Below are 17480 nucleotides of genomic sequence, written 5' to 3'. Positions count from 1 at the left end.
CAGTCTAAAGGGTGGGGGTGGGGGTGGGGGGGGGGGGCCCAGTTGGTCCAACAGTACTTTTGTCTTTTAGGGTGAGTTGTTGATATCCAATTCTGTCCTTTTAACCTCCAAATTGGCCACGTCTTTTTCATTTTCTTCTTTTTCTTTTTCTTTTTCTTTTTTTAATTATTTAATTATTATTTCACTCCCTTGGATTCTCTCTCCACGGGTATGTTGTCGCATTTTTAAATTTAGATCACGCATTTCAAACGCAATAAATTATCATATTTTTCTATTCCCAATTTCGGTCCTCTTTTTAGTGTTAAACTAAATTATAATATATCAATATAATCTTACACTCAAAACTCACCTTCATAACTCCAATAAATAAACTATACAATTATGATTTATTCAACTATATATTAAGCCTCATTATTATAATAAAAACATGCATTATAAACTCTTTTACACATTTTGCTATTAAATGCTTTTTTTAAAAAAATTTAAATTCGAACCATAAAGTTATTGAATAGTCTTACATGGTCTCATTCTTTTAACATCCAAGTGGACCACTTGCCCAGCAACTCATGAACCCATTGTGATTCCACAATAGCCTATCAATTAAAAAATAAATAAATAAATAAATAAATAAACAAATACTAGCCTCTCAATTATTGGATTAATTTTAACCATCCAAACCTTAAAGACAATTGAAGATATAAACATTTAGGCATGTCCATTATTGTTTGAATAGTTGTGTCTTGTTTCTAGATATGGTTAACCTAGGATGAATAAGTTAGCTAGATTATGAAATTGTGATACATACCTCTTCTCATTTTCATAACATACACATGTTGAAGATTAGATTATTGGGAGTGAGTCCCACGTTGGCTAATTTAGTAGAAGATCATGGGTTCATAAGTGAAGAATATTATCTCCACTAGAGGCCTTTTGGGGAAACCCAAAGCAAATCCATGAGAGCTTATGCTCAAAGGGGACAATATCATACCATTGTAGAGATGTAGTCAAAAGTGACTGAAGTATCGAACAAATGGTGTATTTTGTTCGAGGGCTCCAGAGAAAGGAGTCGAGCCTTGATTAAGGGGAGACTTATAGTGTACTTTATTTGAGAGATTCCTAACAAAACCAATATGATGCCCTAATTGTTCAATAAGTAAAGACATACTATGGTGTAAGTCAAAGCCTATCGAATAATATATAACAGGCAATTAAGACACAAAATAAAGTTCGGTAGTTAGCTTTAACGACAAAAAATGACACAAAAGGTGTCGAAGGTTAATTGGTCTAAATCATAAAGTTTAATTAACATTAAGATAGTTCAATTGAGCATGAAACTTAGAGCACCTAAGACTTCATATAATGTTGTGGCATTTGATACTTTAACTTGAAGGTTTGAGCTCTATTTGGTTGCTGAGAAAGTTGGTGTAATAACTGGACAGATCAGAGAAAATGAACATATCTACATGAAGAAACCAAAAATGAAGGTACCTATATGAGTTGTTTTCAAATTGGTAATTTCTCGGTTCGAGACATTTTTCCTACGTGATTTTGTAACAACTTCGAGGAGCGGATTGAGTTTTTCTTGAAAATGTTTGAAGCCAAGGAAGTTCTTATGGTAGCCATTGTAATAAAACATAAAAAGTATGGAGCAATAAGACAATCAATTTTGAAGCACCTTAATCTTCAGTTCTTAAATTTTCTGCTATACTAGCAACATAACAGCTAGCAACATAACAGCAGAGTTTTGATTCCAAGGCTAAAGAACTAACCAGACCCTCCATGGATTTCAGCTCCTCGTGAAAATCTGGAAGCAATACCAACGAAGAGAAGTTCTGGTCCAGCATTAGTCCAACATATCTGACCACATCATCAAGTTTGGGAACCCAATCACAAGCCTTCAAACCCAACAGAGTTGATGCATTTGGACAAGAAACTGCGTGAGGAAATCTCTCATATTTCTTTAACCATTTTCCCAGATACCGAATCAAACTAATCATCTCTTCATGATTCAGCTTACTGAGAGCAGAAGAAAGAATGAATTCATCAACATTAGGTGATGCCAACAGATAATGCAAACACAGTTCTTGAGCTGAGAATCCATCATGTGCTATCATGAGAAGAATTGCAGCCTCCTTTGCCTTCTCAATGGCTGCCAATGCTTGGCCCTCCCATCCCTTTCTCACGTTAGCTATACTCGCATCAGCCTTCTTGGAAGGGCAAAGAAAGTACTTCAAAAGGCAATGTAAATCAGCAGGACCAAAATCAGTTGCTTGTTGGATACAAATAAAAAGTAAATCCGACCTCTTCTTCCCCACCAGCTTCACAATCAAATTTGAATAAGATGAGTGTTTAACAAGCCTATTCACAACAAAAGTCTCTACCAATTCCCAGTCCTCGAACGCAATACATGTATCCAAAACCATCTCTCCAACGTCTTTACTCATCAGAAACCCGAGTTTCTCAATCAGAATCTTACTGTAACAATTGTCGGATGAACTAACACCAACTGCAATTCCAACCCTTCCCCTCATTTTTTCAAGAAACGCATTCAAAATGTTTATAAACTCAGGCTTTGAGAAGTTTCTGTTTTTGAGCTTCTGCCTGAGATTTTCATGGAACTTTTTCCCCAGCTCTATCACCATGGAATCGGTTTCCGATATTTGCCATCCAACAATGGGATTGACAAGACTAAGGCGATCTGGTTCATCAACTTTGGATTTCAAACTGATTAGAATATCGTCTGGATTGAGGAGAATGGGGTAGTCAGATTGGGAAACAAGCGGTTTGGATAAGGCGGAGGATTGCTGAATGACTTCAAGTAAAGTCATAGCGAAATTTCAAAGCAAACCAAGTTGTAATCTAGTTAAGTGATTATGTCTAAATTCTCTGTATGATCAAACAGATTCTTCATTCTAATTCCTAAAATATTTGACAATGCTATAGCTCATTCAATTCAATTCAAATTAAAATTGACCTGATTTCAAATCGATCCTACTTTGATGTTGATTGAACTGAATAGATAAAAGAATGACTAAGAAAAAGATCGCAACACACCTTAAGTATGAGCGGCTGCGGCAAGGAAATGGCGGAGTGCGGCTGCCGCGAGAATGGGAGAAAGGTGATATCAGAGGAGAAAGAGATGATAGCGAATGGATTGGGGAAAGAAGGAACGTAGGGCTTTACGAGGGTTTATGTTTTATTATTATTTTTATTTATATTAGAGTTAAATTTTGGTTGAAATTAAAGAGTAAAAATTGATTTTTTAAATAAAATATGGGAAAATAAGATTATAGTCGTAAATTAATTATTTTTCTTTTCATTATTTTGTAGACCAAACCAGAAACTTTATTTCTTTATAATAAATCCATTAAAATTTATTTGTTCCAAACCAAATAACTAATTTTAAAATTTTAAATTATAATAAAAAAACTATAATTCAAATCCCCCAAAAAAAAAAAAAAAAAAAAAAAAACACAGTTAGAAGCTTCTCATGTTCGTAATGGGCTGGACCGTAAGCCCATTACCTGTATCTCATAAGCCTTTTCTTGACGTAAGCTACATTGTAACGTTGACTATCAGGTTAGTCAATTCCCAGCGTTGTTTCTGTGATCAATCTATTGGTGAAAATAAAATAGTTTCGTGAATATCTGAAATTCATTTATTTTATAACTTATGTCAATATTTGAGGAGTCGTCCGGTCAATAATTTTGGCTATGGGGGCAGTTCTGTCAAATCATACTTTCCACTTCCCAGAAACGGCGGAAGACTTCCCCCACAGTCCTCTTCCAACTTTCATTTTCAGTGCAAATTTACATTCCTGCCCTTTTTTCTTAACGTTCTCTAATTATCCCTTTAAAAAATAATTTTTAAAATTAAATTTGTTTCTTTGGAATTAAATTAAATAGTTAATTTCTCTTTTTTTTTTTTTTTTTTTAAGAAATTTCTTAAAACTTCTACTAGAAAACAAAATAACATTAGTTAATGAGTATTTAAGTCGAGACAAGATAAGGAATAGAGTTCCCTACTTTTTCTAATTTTTCGGAAATTTTTAACCTCGAGTTCTAGTAGAGAAAAAGATTATCTACTTTTGATAAATAAAAAAAAGAGGAAAAAGAATAATTAAAGGTGATTTTTAAAGTAATTTTAAAAAGTATGTATAAAGTTAAAAGTATACTTGCATTACTTAGTATAAAGTTGATGAATTCGCTTTATCTTTTAATCCGAACTTTAATTTTTTTCTTTATTTAGTGTTAAAAAAAAGGTAATTTAGGGATGGTAAACTCACTAAAACCCATTTTAATGATGTTAAAAAAAATGTAAATATTTGATATTTAAATTTGATGAGATATTAATTATTAATTTAATCTATATAATAAATAATTAGATTTTTTTAAAATAATAAGAGTAAATTAAAAAGAAAAAGAAAAAATATCAAAGATGCCGTCCACTTATGTCTCTTGCTGCCCTTTTTGGTCAATTTCTTTTTATAATCCATTTCCCGTTGACTTTCTTATTTCATTTCCCCATCCAGCGGGGCATTTTCGTCCACTTGCATTTTCCCACCCAAAATCCTTCGCTTTTCATTTCATCCACTTAATTTCCCACTTTCATTCATTTCTTTGAACCCAAGAGTAGGGTTAGAATTGGAATTTCTAACTTTTTAATTATTAATACAGTAATTTAACTCACTTAATTTAATGATACTTTCTAAATTTCAGATAACTATTTTGCATTTAAATGCCAACAAAAGAAAAAAAAAAATGATGTAATAGGAAATAAATTAATAACAAAAAAAAAAAAGTTCTAAATATCAAGGCTATTTTCGTAATTCTGTTTCAGTTGTGCAGAGTATTAAAATGACGCGAAGGGTACGTTGGTCATATCATTTATATATAAATAAAATTAAAATAATAAAAACCGTCGTGAGTACGTTAAAAAGAAGAAGAGGAGGAAGAAGGAGCTCCTCTGAATTTCACGGTTCGTTCTCTCTTATCCTCAGCTTTCCATCAAAATCAATAAGGTTTCCGATTCCAATCGCTCTTGAGAAAAAATTTCTTCCATCTTAATCTAATCTGTAAATTTGCGATCGTGTCGAATTCTTCTTTCACCAGCTTCCATGTGTGATCGACTGAGCATTTACTGCCATTGAAGAGCGATTTCAGAGGTAGAGATTTCAATTCATGAATATAATGACCGTAGAAACTGTTCGTTCTTTTCCGTTTTCGATATTTGCTTCCATCTGAGAGCATTTATTAGGATGGATGGTTGGCCTTCCAACGGCATCGCAGTCCTGCTTTAAATTCTTCATTTAATTTCGGAGTTCTGAAATTTTTAGGTTATTTGCGAACTCCTCGTCGTAAGAAATCGATTTGAGGAGATATTTCTCTGTTTTTCTTTTCATGAATTTGTTTAGTTTATGTTCGAATACTGCTGATCCTTTCCCGTCCGAGACTACGAATTTGATTCTGTTTTGGCTTGGCTTGGGTTTAAAGATAAATCTTCTTTTGCAGGGAGGTGATGATTCTGTTTGTTTCTTGTTCAGTTGGAGTAAGTTGGAGTCAACTATGACTTTGCACCGATACTTTGTTATCGTTATAATCGCAATTCTTTCGGATTCTTTAACAATCGCCGAGGAGTTAACGCCCTGCGAAACCGGGAATTCGGCGGAATTTGTACACCATCCGTTTGGATTCGCAAACAAAAGCGAAATCAAATTGAATTGCAGCGAAAATGGCGAGATTCAAATCGGAAGATTCCAGGTCCAGAACATTACTGAAAGGAGTATCCTCATCAAACTTCCTTCAGAATGCAATATCTCTATCGATTCAATTTCAGAACTGTTCGGCAAAAACTACAGGCCCACTCTCCGCAACAGTCTCCTCTTGAATTGTACTGAACGACCTATTCCATGCGGAGTAATAGCCAATTTCGACCAGAATCAGCCGCAGAACTGCGGCTTTAATAGCAGTAATTTGAGCTGCTTCACCGAGCCCAAGCAAAATGGATTTATGCCGGCTTTAGATAAGTGCCAGTCCCTATTATACTCTGTCTTCGTTAATTCTTCATCAGAATCGATCTCCGAGATCGAGTTCGGGGTCATTGAGTTAGAGTGGTGGCTCTCACCCTTGGCTTCCGGAGGATGCGCAAAAAACGCCAATCCCACGGACATTACCAACTCGACGGGCCTCCTAGGATTTCGTTGCCAATGCACGAAAGGATATGAAGGAAATGCTTACGCCGGCGTCGGCCACGGCTGCCGGAAAGGTAAGTCGTCGAGACAACTCTATTTATTTTATTTAAAAAAGATATTAAAAATATAAGATATTTGAACATTCAACGCATTGGGTTCCTGATTATTTCTAATTTTTTAGTTGGTAGTCTAATATACCCATCCCCAGGGGTAAACTGGGAAAAACCGTATATGCCAACCAATTATAAATCGTCACCTAGCCAACGCTGGCAAAAATAGTAGTCGACTTTCTTAAATATAAAAACTTAAGAATTTAATTGCTATAATTTTAAATATGATAATTAATTTCTATGATAAAAGTGATATCTATGAACTATTTATAGGTTTTTATCAAATTATGGTGAATTGATCACATTTTCAATTTAATAATTTTCTATATTATACCCAAATAGTTAGAAAGAATAATTAAGGGCTGCTTTTCTTTTTCCTTTGAATCAGATTTCTTTTTATATTCCCTTTTAAATATATATTTTCCTGTTGAGACGCCTTTAAAATAGTGTTAGTGAATGGGAAAGTCAATTCTGACGTTTCTGAAAGTTTGGGTTATTGGTGGGTAGAGATGAATATGATTTTCGTGTGAAAACTGAATGCCATGTGCCCATAATAGTATTAAAGGGAGGGAGAATTGTGATGCCAACAATGTTAAATTTTTCTAATGATCTGAATGATCAGCAGAATTGGTCAAACAAAGCATGGTCAATGGATTTTTTATGTATGTTTGCTTATTTTGTTGATTTGTTTTGCTGGGTGCCTTGGCATTTGGTACAGTTTCTCACAAGTGCAATCCTAAAACATTCATTACTGGCCGCTGTGGCGGAGGCAGATTCACTTTTCTGATTGCAGGTAAACCATATCATACTATTGGGATGGTCGTGATTCCTAACATATAGTTCTAACAAAGTTCTATCTCAATCTCAGGTGTTTTTGTTGGAGCTTTTCTAATGGCTGGCCTCACCCTCATCTGTTATTGCATCCGACGCCGCTCAATGTGTCTGAAAGGTCAGATGAGTGCGAAGCGGCTTCTAAGTGAGGCTGCTGGAAATTCGAGTGTAACTTTATATCCCTACAAGGAAATAGAAAGAGCCACTAATGGCTTCTCTGAGAAACAAAGGCTGGGAACTGGAGCCTTTGGTACAGTCTATGCAGGGAGGCTTCATGAGGATGAGTGGGTTGCTGTGAAGAAGATCAAATATAGAGACCACAATAGCATTGATCAGGTCATGAATGAGATAAAACTACTCTCTTCGGTGAGCCACCCAAATCTAGTCCGCTTGCTTGGCTGCTGCATTGAAGAAGGCCAACAGATCCTTGTCTATGAGTTTATGCCCAATGGAACTCTCTCCCAACATCTCCAGAGAGAGCGTGGAAATGGCCTTCGATGGACGACAAGGCTCACCATTGCAGCTGAAACTTCCAATGCAATAGCATACCTACATTCTGCTGTGCATCCACCAATATATCACAGAGATATCAAGTCAAGCAATATACTTTTGGATCATGGATTCAAATCAAAAGTTGCAGATTTTGGTCTTTCTAGACTTGGTATGACAGAAATATCACACGTCTCAACCGCTCCACAAGGGACTCCGGGCTATGTTGATCCACAATACCATCAAAATTTCTATCTTTCAGATAAAAGTGACGTTTATAGTTTTGGAGTAGTGCTAGTAGAGATAATAACAGCATTGAAAGTGGTTGATTTCACTCGTCCCCAGAGTGAAGTAAACCTAGCAGCACTTGCCATTGATAGGATTGGGAGAGGTGCTGTGGATGAACTAATTGATCCTTTCCTCGAGCCACATAGAGATGCTTGGACCCTCTACTCTATTCACAAGGTGGCTGAGCTTGCATTCAGATGCCTTGCTTTTCATAGCGACATGAGGCCTTCAATGACAGAAGTAGCAGAGGAACTGGAATCCATCAGACGCAACGGGTGGACATCAATGGAGGAGAATCTTTGTGCAGCATCATCAGCAGGGTCGGCTTGCTCATCTCCTCGTAGTATAAGCGATAGGTCTATAAGTAGCATTACAATTAAGAAGGCCGGGCTGCTTGCAGGACTGGGGAGCCAGAGATTGATAATCCCACCAGAGAACAATCATCAAAAGGACCATCTGCCTCCTGTAGAGGAGGTTACGGATAGTTCCCCAGTTTCCATACAAGATCCTTGGTTAAGTGAACAAAGCTCACCTTCAACAAATAGTTTATTGGGTAATGTAGTACGGTGAAAATAGAGGAAAAAGAAGAAGGGGAAGCTCTTTTGTAGGACATTTAAGGTCTTACACTTCACCATGATTTGTATATCCAATGGAAAACATTTAATGTCTCAAGCAGATATTGCTTTGGAAGTCGGCCAACTACATTAACCTTCTTCATTCCCTTCTTTGTCCAAACTCATCAACCCCGTGCTCCCACTTCGTGTTATCAAAAACAAGCAATTGAACAAGATTATAGCTTCTACTGTTGCTCTACTTTGTATACTACTGTAGCCAATTGCCTACAAACTTCTCACCAATCTGCGTAGAACTCCACAACAGTGGGCTTCCCATTTGACAGAGCCTAAATCATAAGTCGTCAAAGGATGAACAGTGAACAAATTCCAGATAGTAAAACATTATTTATCTTCTTTTTCCGACCTATAATTCTATCTCGTCCATTGAAGGCACACCCTATGGACTTCTATTCTAAGCAATATTAGATTAACACGACTCTCCACAATAGTATGATATTGTCCACTTTGAGCATAAGCTCTCATGATGTCCACTTTGAGCATAAGCTCTCATGATTTTGTTTTGAGCTTCTCCAAAAGATCACCCCAGTAGAGATAGTATTATTTGATTATAAACTCATGATCATTCCCTAAATTAGCCGATGTAGGACTTTTATCCAACACCTCCCCTCAAACAAAGTATGTCTCCCCTTAAATCGAGACTCGACTCCTTTTTCTTTTGGGGTCATTTTTTTACTATGTCTTCAAGGCAAGAGGCTCGACTTCTTTTTCTTTTGGAGTCATTTGTTCAACATTTGAGGGATCTATTGACATGTCCCCTTTTTCTTTTGGAGTCCTTTGTAGGATTCTATTGACATGTCTAAATTTAGGGCATGGTTCTGATACCATGTTAGATGAACACGACTCTCCACGATGGTATGATATTGTCTCCTTTGAGCATAAGCTCTCATGACTTTGCTTTGGGCTTGCCCAAAAGGCCTCACAACAATGGAGATAGTATTCTTTGATTATAAACCTAGGATCATTCCCTAAATTAGTCGATGGGGCTTTCATCCAACAAGCAAGTCCCAAAACAAAAAATTGAGAATGTGCAAAAATGAGATGGGTTTGTAGTAGAGGACTCACTTGAATGCAATAATGTGGTAGAGTTGTGGATCAAGCAAGGCAGCAAGAATTGTGGAGAGAGGTTCTTGGGAGGCATGTGATAAGCAGCAACCACCAAGGCATATATGTGTGCCAACACCCAACACCTACAGCCTTGACTTTATGCCCCCATCTATCACACACACACACACATCAGTAGATCCAAAATTTTGCCTCATACATACTCTCTCCCATTATTTAACCTCTTCTAAAAACTACTAAAATGCATGTTTCTAGTATAAGTCATTTTTTTTGTATACTTTCATAGTCTTGTCATATCTTAAGCCCTAATTTTGTCATAGAATTCAAGAGAAAGTGGTACTCAATGGAACGATTAGCCTTTCAAAGTCAAAATACACTTTAGGAGACGTGCTTGCTGAAAATGCTTCAAATATGAATAAGATATAAACAAACAAACAAATAAACTAACCAAATAATCTGTAAGCTCAGTTCTTGGGCAATGTGCCCCATAACGTACCTGCATTTTCTGGGGTTTTGTGTCCATTTGGACGCTTTCCCCATCTTCATTTCAAGTGCTTTCCCCACTACAAAAATTAATTAGATCAATGACTTGGGGAACACACGGTGATGGACATGCCTAGAAAGACCTGATAGATGTAACCAAATTATATATCATGACAAATTCTTTTTGGCATCACATTGTCTTCCTTCCCTTCTTACAAACCCAATTGTTTTTGCTATCCAAACCAAAAACCATGTGATTTTCAATAATTACTGATTTCCTAAACCCCAAATCTGCAATCTTCTTTATACATTTTTAATTCAATCAAGATTTTCCACCCAAAAAAAAGGGAAAATAATTAACGAGAAGATTCACTTTTTGAAGTGGGGTTTGTCTGTCAAGCAAATAATCTCCTTTTGAATTGTATTAAAGTTTAAATCATTGTATAAATTATATATTTCACATGATTTCTAATATTTATGATTAACGTGTATGCTTAATCAACTGAGTAACAAATGGCCTATGCCTTTCTTGTCATCTCACTAAGATGGGCATCACTGCACCTACACAAACAGAAGTCCAACAGTTAGTACATTTAATTTAGGTTGAACATATGTTTTAGTGGGGAGGTTTCAATATTTTCTTTTTCAATTTAATCCTTACTACTTGAAGATTTCCAATTCAGTTTTTTTTTTTTTTTTTTTTTTTTTTTTTGTCTTCATATTTATAATTTAGTCCCACAATGGTGATGAATATTAAAAAAAAAATTATGAAATATGGAATCCCTATAACATAGTCTCAATCTCATCTTGTGGAGGCTAACATTATGAGTTCCCTCTTGCTGAGGTCACATTGCCACTTGGGGCATTCATAATTCACAAGACATGTCCCTAAGTTTCTAATGAACTGTTCTTTTAGTTAGTATAATATTTTTAACACCAACTGAAAAGGGTAAATTTAATTTTTAAGTTAGATGTAAAATTAGAAAAAATACCCTCAATTTCGTTAATAGCTGATGAAATACTAATGTTAAATTTGTTTTTTTTTAATTAAAAACCTAAAAAATAATTTTCTGTTCTTTTTCTCTCTATTCTCATCATCTTCCCTCTTCTTTGGATGATGAAAGTCCCACATTACATCGCCTAATTTAGGGAATGATGATAGGTTTATAATCCAGGAATACTCTCTCTAAAGACTTTTGAGAAGCTCAAAGCATGGGTTATAATCGAGGAATATTCTCTCCATTAGTACGAGGCCTTTTGAGATGAAGCTAAAAGTCACGAGAGGTTAGGCTCATCTAACACCTACAACGTGACTGTCATGGATGGGAGGAGGGAGAAAATATATATATATTTTTAAATTAAATTAAAAAATAAATGTCACCGGCTCCTTTAATAATTAACAGAAATTTAATCTCCAATAAGGTTTACTCATTAGGTTTAATTTAAAATGTTTACTTTAGAAAAAGTTAGTGTATTTCTTATTCATTTAATTTAGAACTTTTTTTTCTTCTTTAATCTATATGATCTTGTACTTGAATTTGTATTAATTATTAGAATAGAAATTAGGGTGTAGCAATAGCGAAGAAAAATGTGGAATTATTAGTAAGGCTACGTTTTCCATTCTTTGACGATGAAGAAAGGAATTTGAATCAATCAACTAAAGTGGAGGGGTGAAAGAGATTCTGACCTGATTCGTAGACCAACAGCAACCGAAGAATTAGAAATTTTGTTGAAAATTGAAACCCCATCGCAGTGCCATTCGCCTTTTGATTTGATGAAGCTCACTTTGTCAGATTTATTCTTCCGAAGAAACGAAATCGCAACCAAACAAATTCTCTCCCCATCGTTCTCATTGTTTTCTTTTTATCTGTTCTTCTGTCCCAAGTCTAATCCGTTTCACCCAACCAAAATTACTCCTGAAAAGGATCTCAATTCTTTGTTCTTTCCCTGTGTTTGTTTTCATTTCCTAAGACCCAAACCATAATTTCTGTGCCTTCGAGCTTCTCTGGTTTGTGCAAGAAATGGAGCTGGTTTTCTAGTTTCAGGGTCTGATTGTCGGAGGTTGTATGCAGAGTTTTTCCTGAGAAAATGGCTACAGAATCGCAAGCAGTTGCAGGGAAGCCCAGCGCTAAAAGACAAGCATGGTGAGTTCTTATGTTCTTCCCATTTTTAGAGACCTTCGGTTGGAACTCCCATGGTAATAGTGCTGATTGGAATGATTTCTTTGAGTTTTTGTTTTACAGGTTCTGCACCAATGGCTTACCGAGTGACATTGTCATTGAAGTGGACGATATGGCTTTCCATCTCCATAAGGTCGCCTCCTTAATCTCCTTGCGAAATTTCCGTCTCTTTCTTCGTTGATTTGGTTGTTTCAGACTGTTTCTCTTGAGTTCTGACCTCATTCTTTTGTAAATTTCCAGTTTCCTCTAATGTCGAAGAGCCGGAAACTAGATAATTTGATAACTCGGCGAGAAGAAAACTACGGTACTCCTACCAGAGAGAATCAAAATGAAATTACCGAATCGGAGGAACAGGAAGAAGATGAAGTTGAGGAAGAACACTGCCATATTGTGCTCTCTGATTTCCCCTGCAGCTCCGAGATCTTTGAGATGGCATCGAAGTTTTGCTACGGTGTGAAGATCGACCTCAATTCTTCCAATGTCGCTTCTCTCCGCTGCGCCGGAGAGTTTCTGGAAATGACAGAAGAGTACAGCGAAGATAATCTAATTTCGAAAACTGAGAGATTCCTCTCTCAGACTGTACTCAAAAGCATCAAAGAGTCGATCAAAACGCTGAAATCTTGTGAACCTGTAATGCCTCTAGCCGAGACCTTAGGCATTACGCAGAGATGTATAGCTTCGATTGCTTCAAAAGCGCATTCATCCGATCCGGCTTTGTTCGGATGGCCAGTCAGTGACGGAGCCAATGACGCTCAAGATCATACGAAGCAGATGCTATGGAATGGAATCGAAACCGGAGGGCGAAAGAAAAGCGGTGGAAGGGGAAGTAATGGAGTCTCCTGGTTTGAAGATCTCGCGCAGCTGAGTCTACCTCTGTTTAAGCAGTTGATTTTCTCCATGAGAGATCAAGATGTAAGCTCAGAAATTATTGAGAGCTGTTTAATGAACTACGCAAAGAAATACATTCCAGGTATATCCAGGTCGAACCGGAAGCCATCCTTGCCTTCCTCCTCTTCGTCTAGTATGCTAACGGAGACTGAACAGAAGGAGTTGTTAGAGACCATAATCAGTAATCTTCCATTGGAGAAGAGCTCCAAAACTTCAACCGCAACAAGGTTCCACTTCGGATTACTGAGGACGGCCAATATATTGAACGCTTCGGAGGCTTGCAAAGCTGCTTTAGAGAAGAAAATAGGATCGCAACTCGAACAAGCTACTCTGGATGATCTTCTGATTCCAAGTTATTCGTATCTGAACGAGACCTTATATGACGTCGGTTGTATGGAGAGAATCTTGTCCTACTTCTTGGACGGATTCGTCGAGAGAAATGCAACGGAAGATAATCAAGCCGAAGATGACGGTCTCAGATCGCCAGCGTTAATGCTCGTCGGCAAATTAATAGATGGATATCTCGCCGAGATCGCGTCCGACTCCAATCTGAAGCTGGAAAAATTCTACAACCTGGCAATTTCTCTCCCCGAACAGGCTAGACTCTTCGACGACGGTGTTTATCGAGCCGTCGACGTTTACCTCAAGGTTCGCAAGAAGCAACCTCACAATCCTAACTCAGCACTGATCTCAAAATCCTCTATCGGCCTTAGCTAATTAACTCTGTAACTTCTTTTGACAGGCGCATCCGTGGATCTCGGAAGCTGAACGCGATAAGATCTGCGGAGTAATAGACTGCCAAAAGCTGACATTAGAGGCATGCACCCACGCCGCTCAAAACGACCGACTTCCACTGCGAGCAGTAGTACAGGTCCTTTTCTTCGAACAGCTGCAGCTTCGTCACGCCATCGCCGGAACACTCATAGCCGCCGAGTCAGTTCCGCCGGAGACCGGAAGATTCTCAGCCGTTTCCCGTCGCGAAACGGAGGAGATGCAACAGGGAGACGAAATGGAGGATGAAGTTCCGGCCGCAATAGCGCACGAGAGCGGCACGTGGAGAGAGACGGTGAGGGAGAATCAGATGCTTCGCTTAGACATGGATAGCATGAGGACGCGAGTACATCAACTTGAAAGAGAATGCTCGACGATGAAGAAACTAATCGATAAGATCGATAAACCGGAGGCAGAACCACAAGACGGCGGCCGGCGATGGCGAGGGTCGTTGATCAGGCGTTTCGGATGTAAGTTCAAAACTCAGGTATGTGATTCGCATGAATCGGCGGTTCTTGATGGCCGGAGAGGACGAAACCACCATCCTCAGCAGTAGAACCTCCTGCAGGTGATTATTCACCCCCCTCTTGGGCCCCACATTTCATGGAATGAATGCCACGAAAGCTTACCTTTATTATTATTTTTATGGGAATCAAATTGGATGCTTCGACGCACCGTTTTGATTGTGGCACGGCTTTTGAGCGGATGGATATATATTAAGTTAATATCATCTCATGACACGTGTGCCTCTCATTTATGCTCTAATTATGCACAACAACACTCCTTCAAATGGTAGTATCAGTTAAAGGTGAGGGTTTAATTTAAAATATTATCAAACTTATATATAATTTAATGGAATAAGTAATTATAAAAACAAGGATCCAAATAGACCTCTCTAATAATTGGAGGCTCAAATAATTGCATAATGCATCCTGATTTCTTTTTTGTGTTAAAAAAGGTGTTTTTATTTTTTGGTTCATGATTAAGCACTTTCAGTGAATACAAAGCCTATCCACTTTCTACTATCATTGCTTCCTCTTCTTCCTCCCCTTCATAATTGTGTTTTTTTTGTTTCTTTTTCTTCCTGCTTTGGCTTTTTGTTTCTGGTTCGTTTTTACACATGTTTTATTCCAATGGTAGTATCCATTAAGGGGAGGCCTTTGAAGCTTATAGTGTATTTTGTTCGAGAAGAAGATTGTTGAGGATTATTATATGGGTTTATAAGGAAGAAATACTATCTCCATTGATAATGAAGCCGTTTAAGGAAGCTCAAACCAAAGTCACGAGAGCTTATGCTCAAAGCTGACAATATCATGCTTGGAGATTTTTTATTCTTTAACATTAACCTTATTTTTACTATATTAACCACCGAGTCTTAAATTTTAATTTAGATATGAAAAATAAACACAATTATTAATTTTTATTGTTAAATAGAGAGCGAGAAAAAAGTTGGCCAAGAAAAGAAAAACCGAGTAACCCGAATTTGGGTGAGACAGTCGGTGGTAGCTCTGAGTCGAAGCCGAAAACCAATCTGATCCGAAACTTCCTACCATTTTGGAGTCTCTGACTCTGCTGAAAACAAGGAGATTGACCCCTTTACATTTTCCCAACACCCAGTTCCTTCGAAACTATAAGTATGCATCCAAGGTGTTTGAATAAATGCTTCACCGACTCTCACACTTTGAATACTCTTCTTCACTTCCCTGTAACATTTTCTCAAGCCAAATGGGGAGGATGCCATATTTGGCTCTCAATAGTGATCCGCTGATTGATGAGATTTTAAATTCTGATTTCAATGAGCTTAAAATTGCAGCCACCAGGCTTATTCATCATGCCGCCAAGCTCGGTGGAAAGGGCCTTGGGACTTCTTTTTTCAAATGGCTTGCCTCTTTTGCTGCCATGTGAGTGCTTTCTAATGCAATGGAGCCCAAAAAATGGGTCCCTTTTGGATTATTTATGGATTCTGCTTGTTCTTGGTTCTAAATTTCATGTTTTTTTATTACATCACTGTGCAGTTACTTGTTGATTTTGGACCGCACGAACTGGAGAACAAACATGCTTACTTCGCTTCTTGTCCCTTACATTTTCTTCAGTCTTCCTGAAGGAATTTTCGACTTAGTGAGGTGACAGTCACGCTCGTTTCTTCTTATTTTTATTGCTTTAGCTGATGGCTTTCAAATGTTAACGATATCGTTTTCTTCTTGATTTTGATTTTGTTAAGAGGGGATGCTGGGAAATGGATTGCCTTCGTTGCAGTGGTATTGAGGCTCTTCTTCCCACGACATTTCCCAGGTAATAAGCATGGTGTCCTCTGTTTAGTTTTCCACAACTTATTGTTCAGTAACCTGATGTTTTGTATGATAAAGCATTGCTTTTCGATTTGTGAGATCCGGTCGGAGAGTGGAACAAAGCCTTCCTTATAAAGGTGTGGAAACTTCTTGACTCGTGTTAGAACTTTAGGGAACGCCCAGCAGGGAACGCCCAGCAGGGAACTTTAGGACGATAGCCCCCAAGGAATGGATTGTGAGATCTCATATCTGTTAGAGAGGAGAACAAAGTATTACTTATAAGAGTATGGAACCTCTCGGAACAGACACGTTTTAAAACTTTGAGTGGAAATCGAAGAGAGTTAAAAGAGAATAATATCTACTGGACTTGGGCTGTTACAAATGATATCAGAGTCAGATCCCAACTCTGTTGGAGAGGGGAACAAAGCATTTCTTAAGGGTGTAGAAATCTCTCTCCAACCGATGACGAGTTTTAAAACTTTGAGTGAAGCCCGGAAAGAAAAGTAGGATAATATCTCCTAGGGTAGGATCCTTGTATGATGCATTGAATAATTTAACTACAAAAAGGCATTCATTCGTTCCTCATCACTATTAGACTCAAACTTGTAATCGTTGATGTTGAACTCATGGTTGAGAGTAGTGGAAGTGAGATTGTAAAAGCTGAAAACATTGAGAGAGCATGTTGATGTGCAGATTGGCTAGAGATTCCAGGGTCGTTGATTCTGCTTCTGGTGGCAGCACCAGGGTTCTTTGTACACTCATTGAGAGACCACTTGGCTGGCGTCGTGATATGTTTGATCATTGGATGTTACCTTCTGCAAGAGCACATTCGCGCATCAGGTGGCTTCAGAAACTCTCTTACTCAAAGCCATGGCATTTCCAACACCCTTGGCATCGTCCTCCTCCTTGTCTTCCCTGTTTGGGCCATGCTTGCTCGCTTCTTCTAGCTCTAAATCCCACACATTTGCTTCTCACTTCTTCATCAACCAAAAATTTTGTAACTTCTTTCACTTTTTTTTGCTTCTTTTCTTCTTACCCTCTTTATATATTTTCCAAATAGTTCATCCATTTGTATGTTAACAACAAGTAAATTTGGCATATTCATTTACATATTTATTAAATAGAAAATTATTGTGAGATCTCCTATTATCTCACATAGATTGTAGATAGGAACCAGTGTAACAAGGACTCAGAAATAGGTGGATTGTGTGAGATTGTGAAATAAGGTCCCTCAATTCAATTGTTTGAATTAATATCGGGGACGT

The 17480-nt window shown here is 37.6% G+C and overlaps 4 protein-coding genes and 1 long non-coding RNA gene across 11 annotated transcripts; 3 read left to right on the top strand and 2 right to left on the bottom strand.

Annotated features, from left to right (window-relative positions):
• Positions 1 to 1571: 1571 nt before the first annotated feature.
• Positions 1572 to 3180, bottom strand: LOC111781808 (uncharacterized). Of its 2 annotated transcripts, XM_023662515.2 has the most exons (2): positions 3055 to 3180; positions 1572 to 2740 (listed from the first exon to the last, which is right to left on the bottom strand). In XM_023662515.2, exon 2 carries the CDS (start codon positions 2640 to 2642, stop codon positions 1677 to 1679), a length of 966 nt encoding a protein of 321 aa, XP_023518283.2. In that variant the 5' UTR covers positions 2643 to 2740; positions 3055 to 3180; the 3' UTR covers positions 1572 to 1676. The 2 variants fall into 2 exon arrangements, with proteins under 2 accessions (XP_023518283.2, XP_086976047.1); XM_087119921.1 differs by having other exon boundaries at positions 1572 to 3172.
• Positions 3181 to 4902: 1722 nt separating this feature from the next.
• Positions 4903 to 8625, top strand: LOC111780943 (wall-associated receptor kinase-like 14). Of its 4 annotated transcripts, none has more exons than XM_023661309.2 (5): positions 4903 to 4977; positions 5112 to 5164; positions 5511 to 6264; positions 7019 to 7093; positions 7169 to 8625. In XM_023661309.2, the coding sequence occupies exons 3-5, from the start codon at positions 5565 to 5567 to the stop codon at positions 8476 to 8478; spliced, it is 2085 nt and encodes a 694-aa protein (XP_023517077.1). In that variant the 5' UTR covers positions 4903 to 4977; positions 5112 to 5164; positions 5511 to 5564; the 3' UTR covers positions 8479 to 8625. The 4 variants fall into 4 exon arrangements, with proteins under 4 accessions (XP_023517077.1, XP_023517078.1, XP_086976036.1 ...); XM_023661311.2 differs by having other exon boundaries at positions 4959 to 4977; positions 5543 to 6264; XM_023661310.2 differs by having other exon boundaries at positions 4933 to 5164; positions 5543 to 6264.
• On the bottom strand, positions 8488 to 11918 carry LOC111780946 (uncharacterized). 2 transcript variants are annotated; one of them, XR_015414325.1, is made up of 5 exons: positions 11776 to 11918; positions 10613 to 10643; positions 10102 to 10168; positions 9606 to 9756; positions 8488 to 8809 (listed from the first exon to the last, which is right to left on the bottom strand). It is a non-coding gene; the product is annotated as an uncharacterized LOC111780946 (long non-coding RNA). The 2 variants fall into 2 exon arrangements; XR_002812930.2 differs by lacking the exon at positions 10613 to 10643 and having other exon boundaries at positions 11776 to 11917.
• A 174-nt stretch (positions 11919 to 12092) lies between these two features.
• LOC111780944 (BTB/POZ domain-containing protein At5g66560) lies at positions 12093 to 15964 on the top strand. 2 transcript variants are annotated; one of them, XR_015414324.1, is made up of 6 exons: positions 12093 to 12232; positions 12332 to 12401; positions 12509 to 13804; positions 13899 to 14495; positions 15741 to 15828; positions 15943 to 15964. XR_015414324.1 is itself a non-coding variant. In XM_023661312.2 (4 exons), exons 1-4 carry the CDS (start codon positions 12177 to 12179, stop codon positions 14481 to 14483), a joined length of 2007 nt encoding a protein of 668 aa, XP_023517080.1. In that variant the 5' UTR covers positions 12093 to 12176; the 3' UTR covers positions 14484 to 14665. The 2 variants fall into 2 exon arrangements, 1 of the variants encoding a protein (XP_023517080.1); XM_023661312.2 differs by lacking the exons at positions 15741 to 15828; positions 15943 to 15964 and having other exon boundaries at positions 13899 to 14665.
• Positions 15581 to 17429, top strand: LOC111780945 (Cold acclimation protein WCOR413 family). Its single transcript, XM_023661314.2, has 4 exons — positions 15581 to 15828; positions 15943 to 16050; positions 16149 to 16219; positions 16909 to 17429. The coding sequence occupies exons 1-4, from the start codon at positions 15587 to 15589 to the stop codon at positions 17160 to 17162; spliced, it is 675 nt and encodes a 224-aa protein (XP_023517082.2). The 5' UTR covers positions 15581 to 15586; the 3' UTR covers positions 17163 to 17429.
• Positions 17430 to 17480: the final 51 nt, after the last annotated feature.

The sequence above is a fragment of the Cucurbita pepo genome, chromosome 19, assembly GCF_057944985.1.
Source record: "Cucurbita pepo subsp. pepo isolate OVF chromosome 19, ASM5794498v1, whole genome shotgun sequence".
NCBI lineage: Eukaryota > Viridiplantae > Streptophyta > Magnoliopsida > Cucurbitales > Cucurbitaceae > Cucurbita > Cucurbita pepo.
This window is presented reverse-complemented; position numbering and strand designations above follow the sequence as displayed.

Excerpts from the sequence above, each read along its gene's own strand:
- LOC111780944 (XM_023661312.2), top strand. The coding sequence starts at position 12,177 with ATGGCTACAGAATCGCAAGCAGTTGCAGGGAAGCCCAGCGCTAAAAGA. Across the intron at positions 12,233-12,331 it reads AGCGCTAAAAGACAAGCATG|GTTCTGCACCAATGGCTTAC; the intron begins GTGAGTTCTTAT and ends TTTGTTTTACAG. Across the intron at positions 12,402-12,508 it reads TGGCTTTCCATCTCCATAAG|TTTCCTCTAATGTCGAAGAG; the intron begins GTCGCCTCCTTA and ends GTAAATTTCCAG.
- LOC111780945 (XM_023661314.2), top strand. The coding sequence starts at position 15,587 with ATGCTTCACCGACTCTCACACTTTGAATACTCTTCTTCACTTCCCTGT. Across the intron at positions 15,829-15,942 it reads CTTGCCTCTTTTGCTGCCAT|TTACTTGTTGATTTTGGACC; the intron begins GTGAGTGCTTTC and ends ATCACTGTGCAG. Across the intron at positions 16,220-16,908 it reads CTTCCCACGACATTTCCCAG|ATTGGCTAGAGATTCCAGGG; the intron begins GTAATAAGCATG and ends GTTGATGTGCAG.
- LOC111781808 (XM_087119921.1), bottom strand. The coding sequence starts at position 2,828 with ATGACTTTACTTGAAGTCATTCAGCAATCCTCCGCCTTATCCAAACCG.
- LOC111780943 (XM_023661309.2), top strand. The coding sequence starts at position 5,565 with ATGACTTTGCACCGATACTTTGTTATCGTTATAATCGCAATTCTTTCG. Across the intron at positions 6,265-7,018 it reads CGGCCACGGCTGCCGGAAAG|TTTCTCACAAGTGCAATCCT; the intron begins GTAAGTCGTCGA and ends CATTTGGTACAG. Across the intron at positions 7,094-7,168 it reads ATTCACTTTTCTGATTGCAG|GTGTTTTTGTTGGAGCTTTT; the intron begins GTAAACCATATC and ends TCTCAATCTCAG.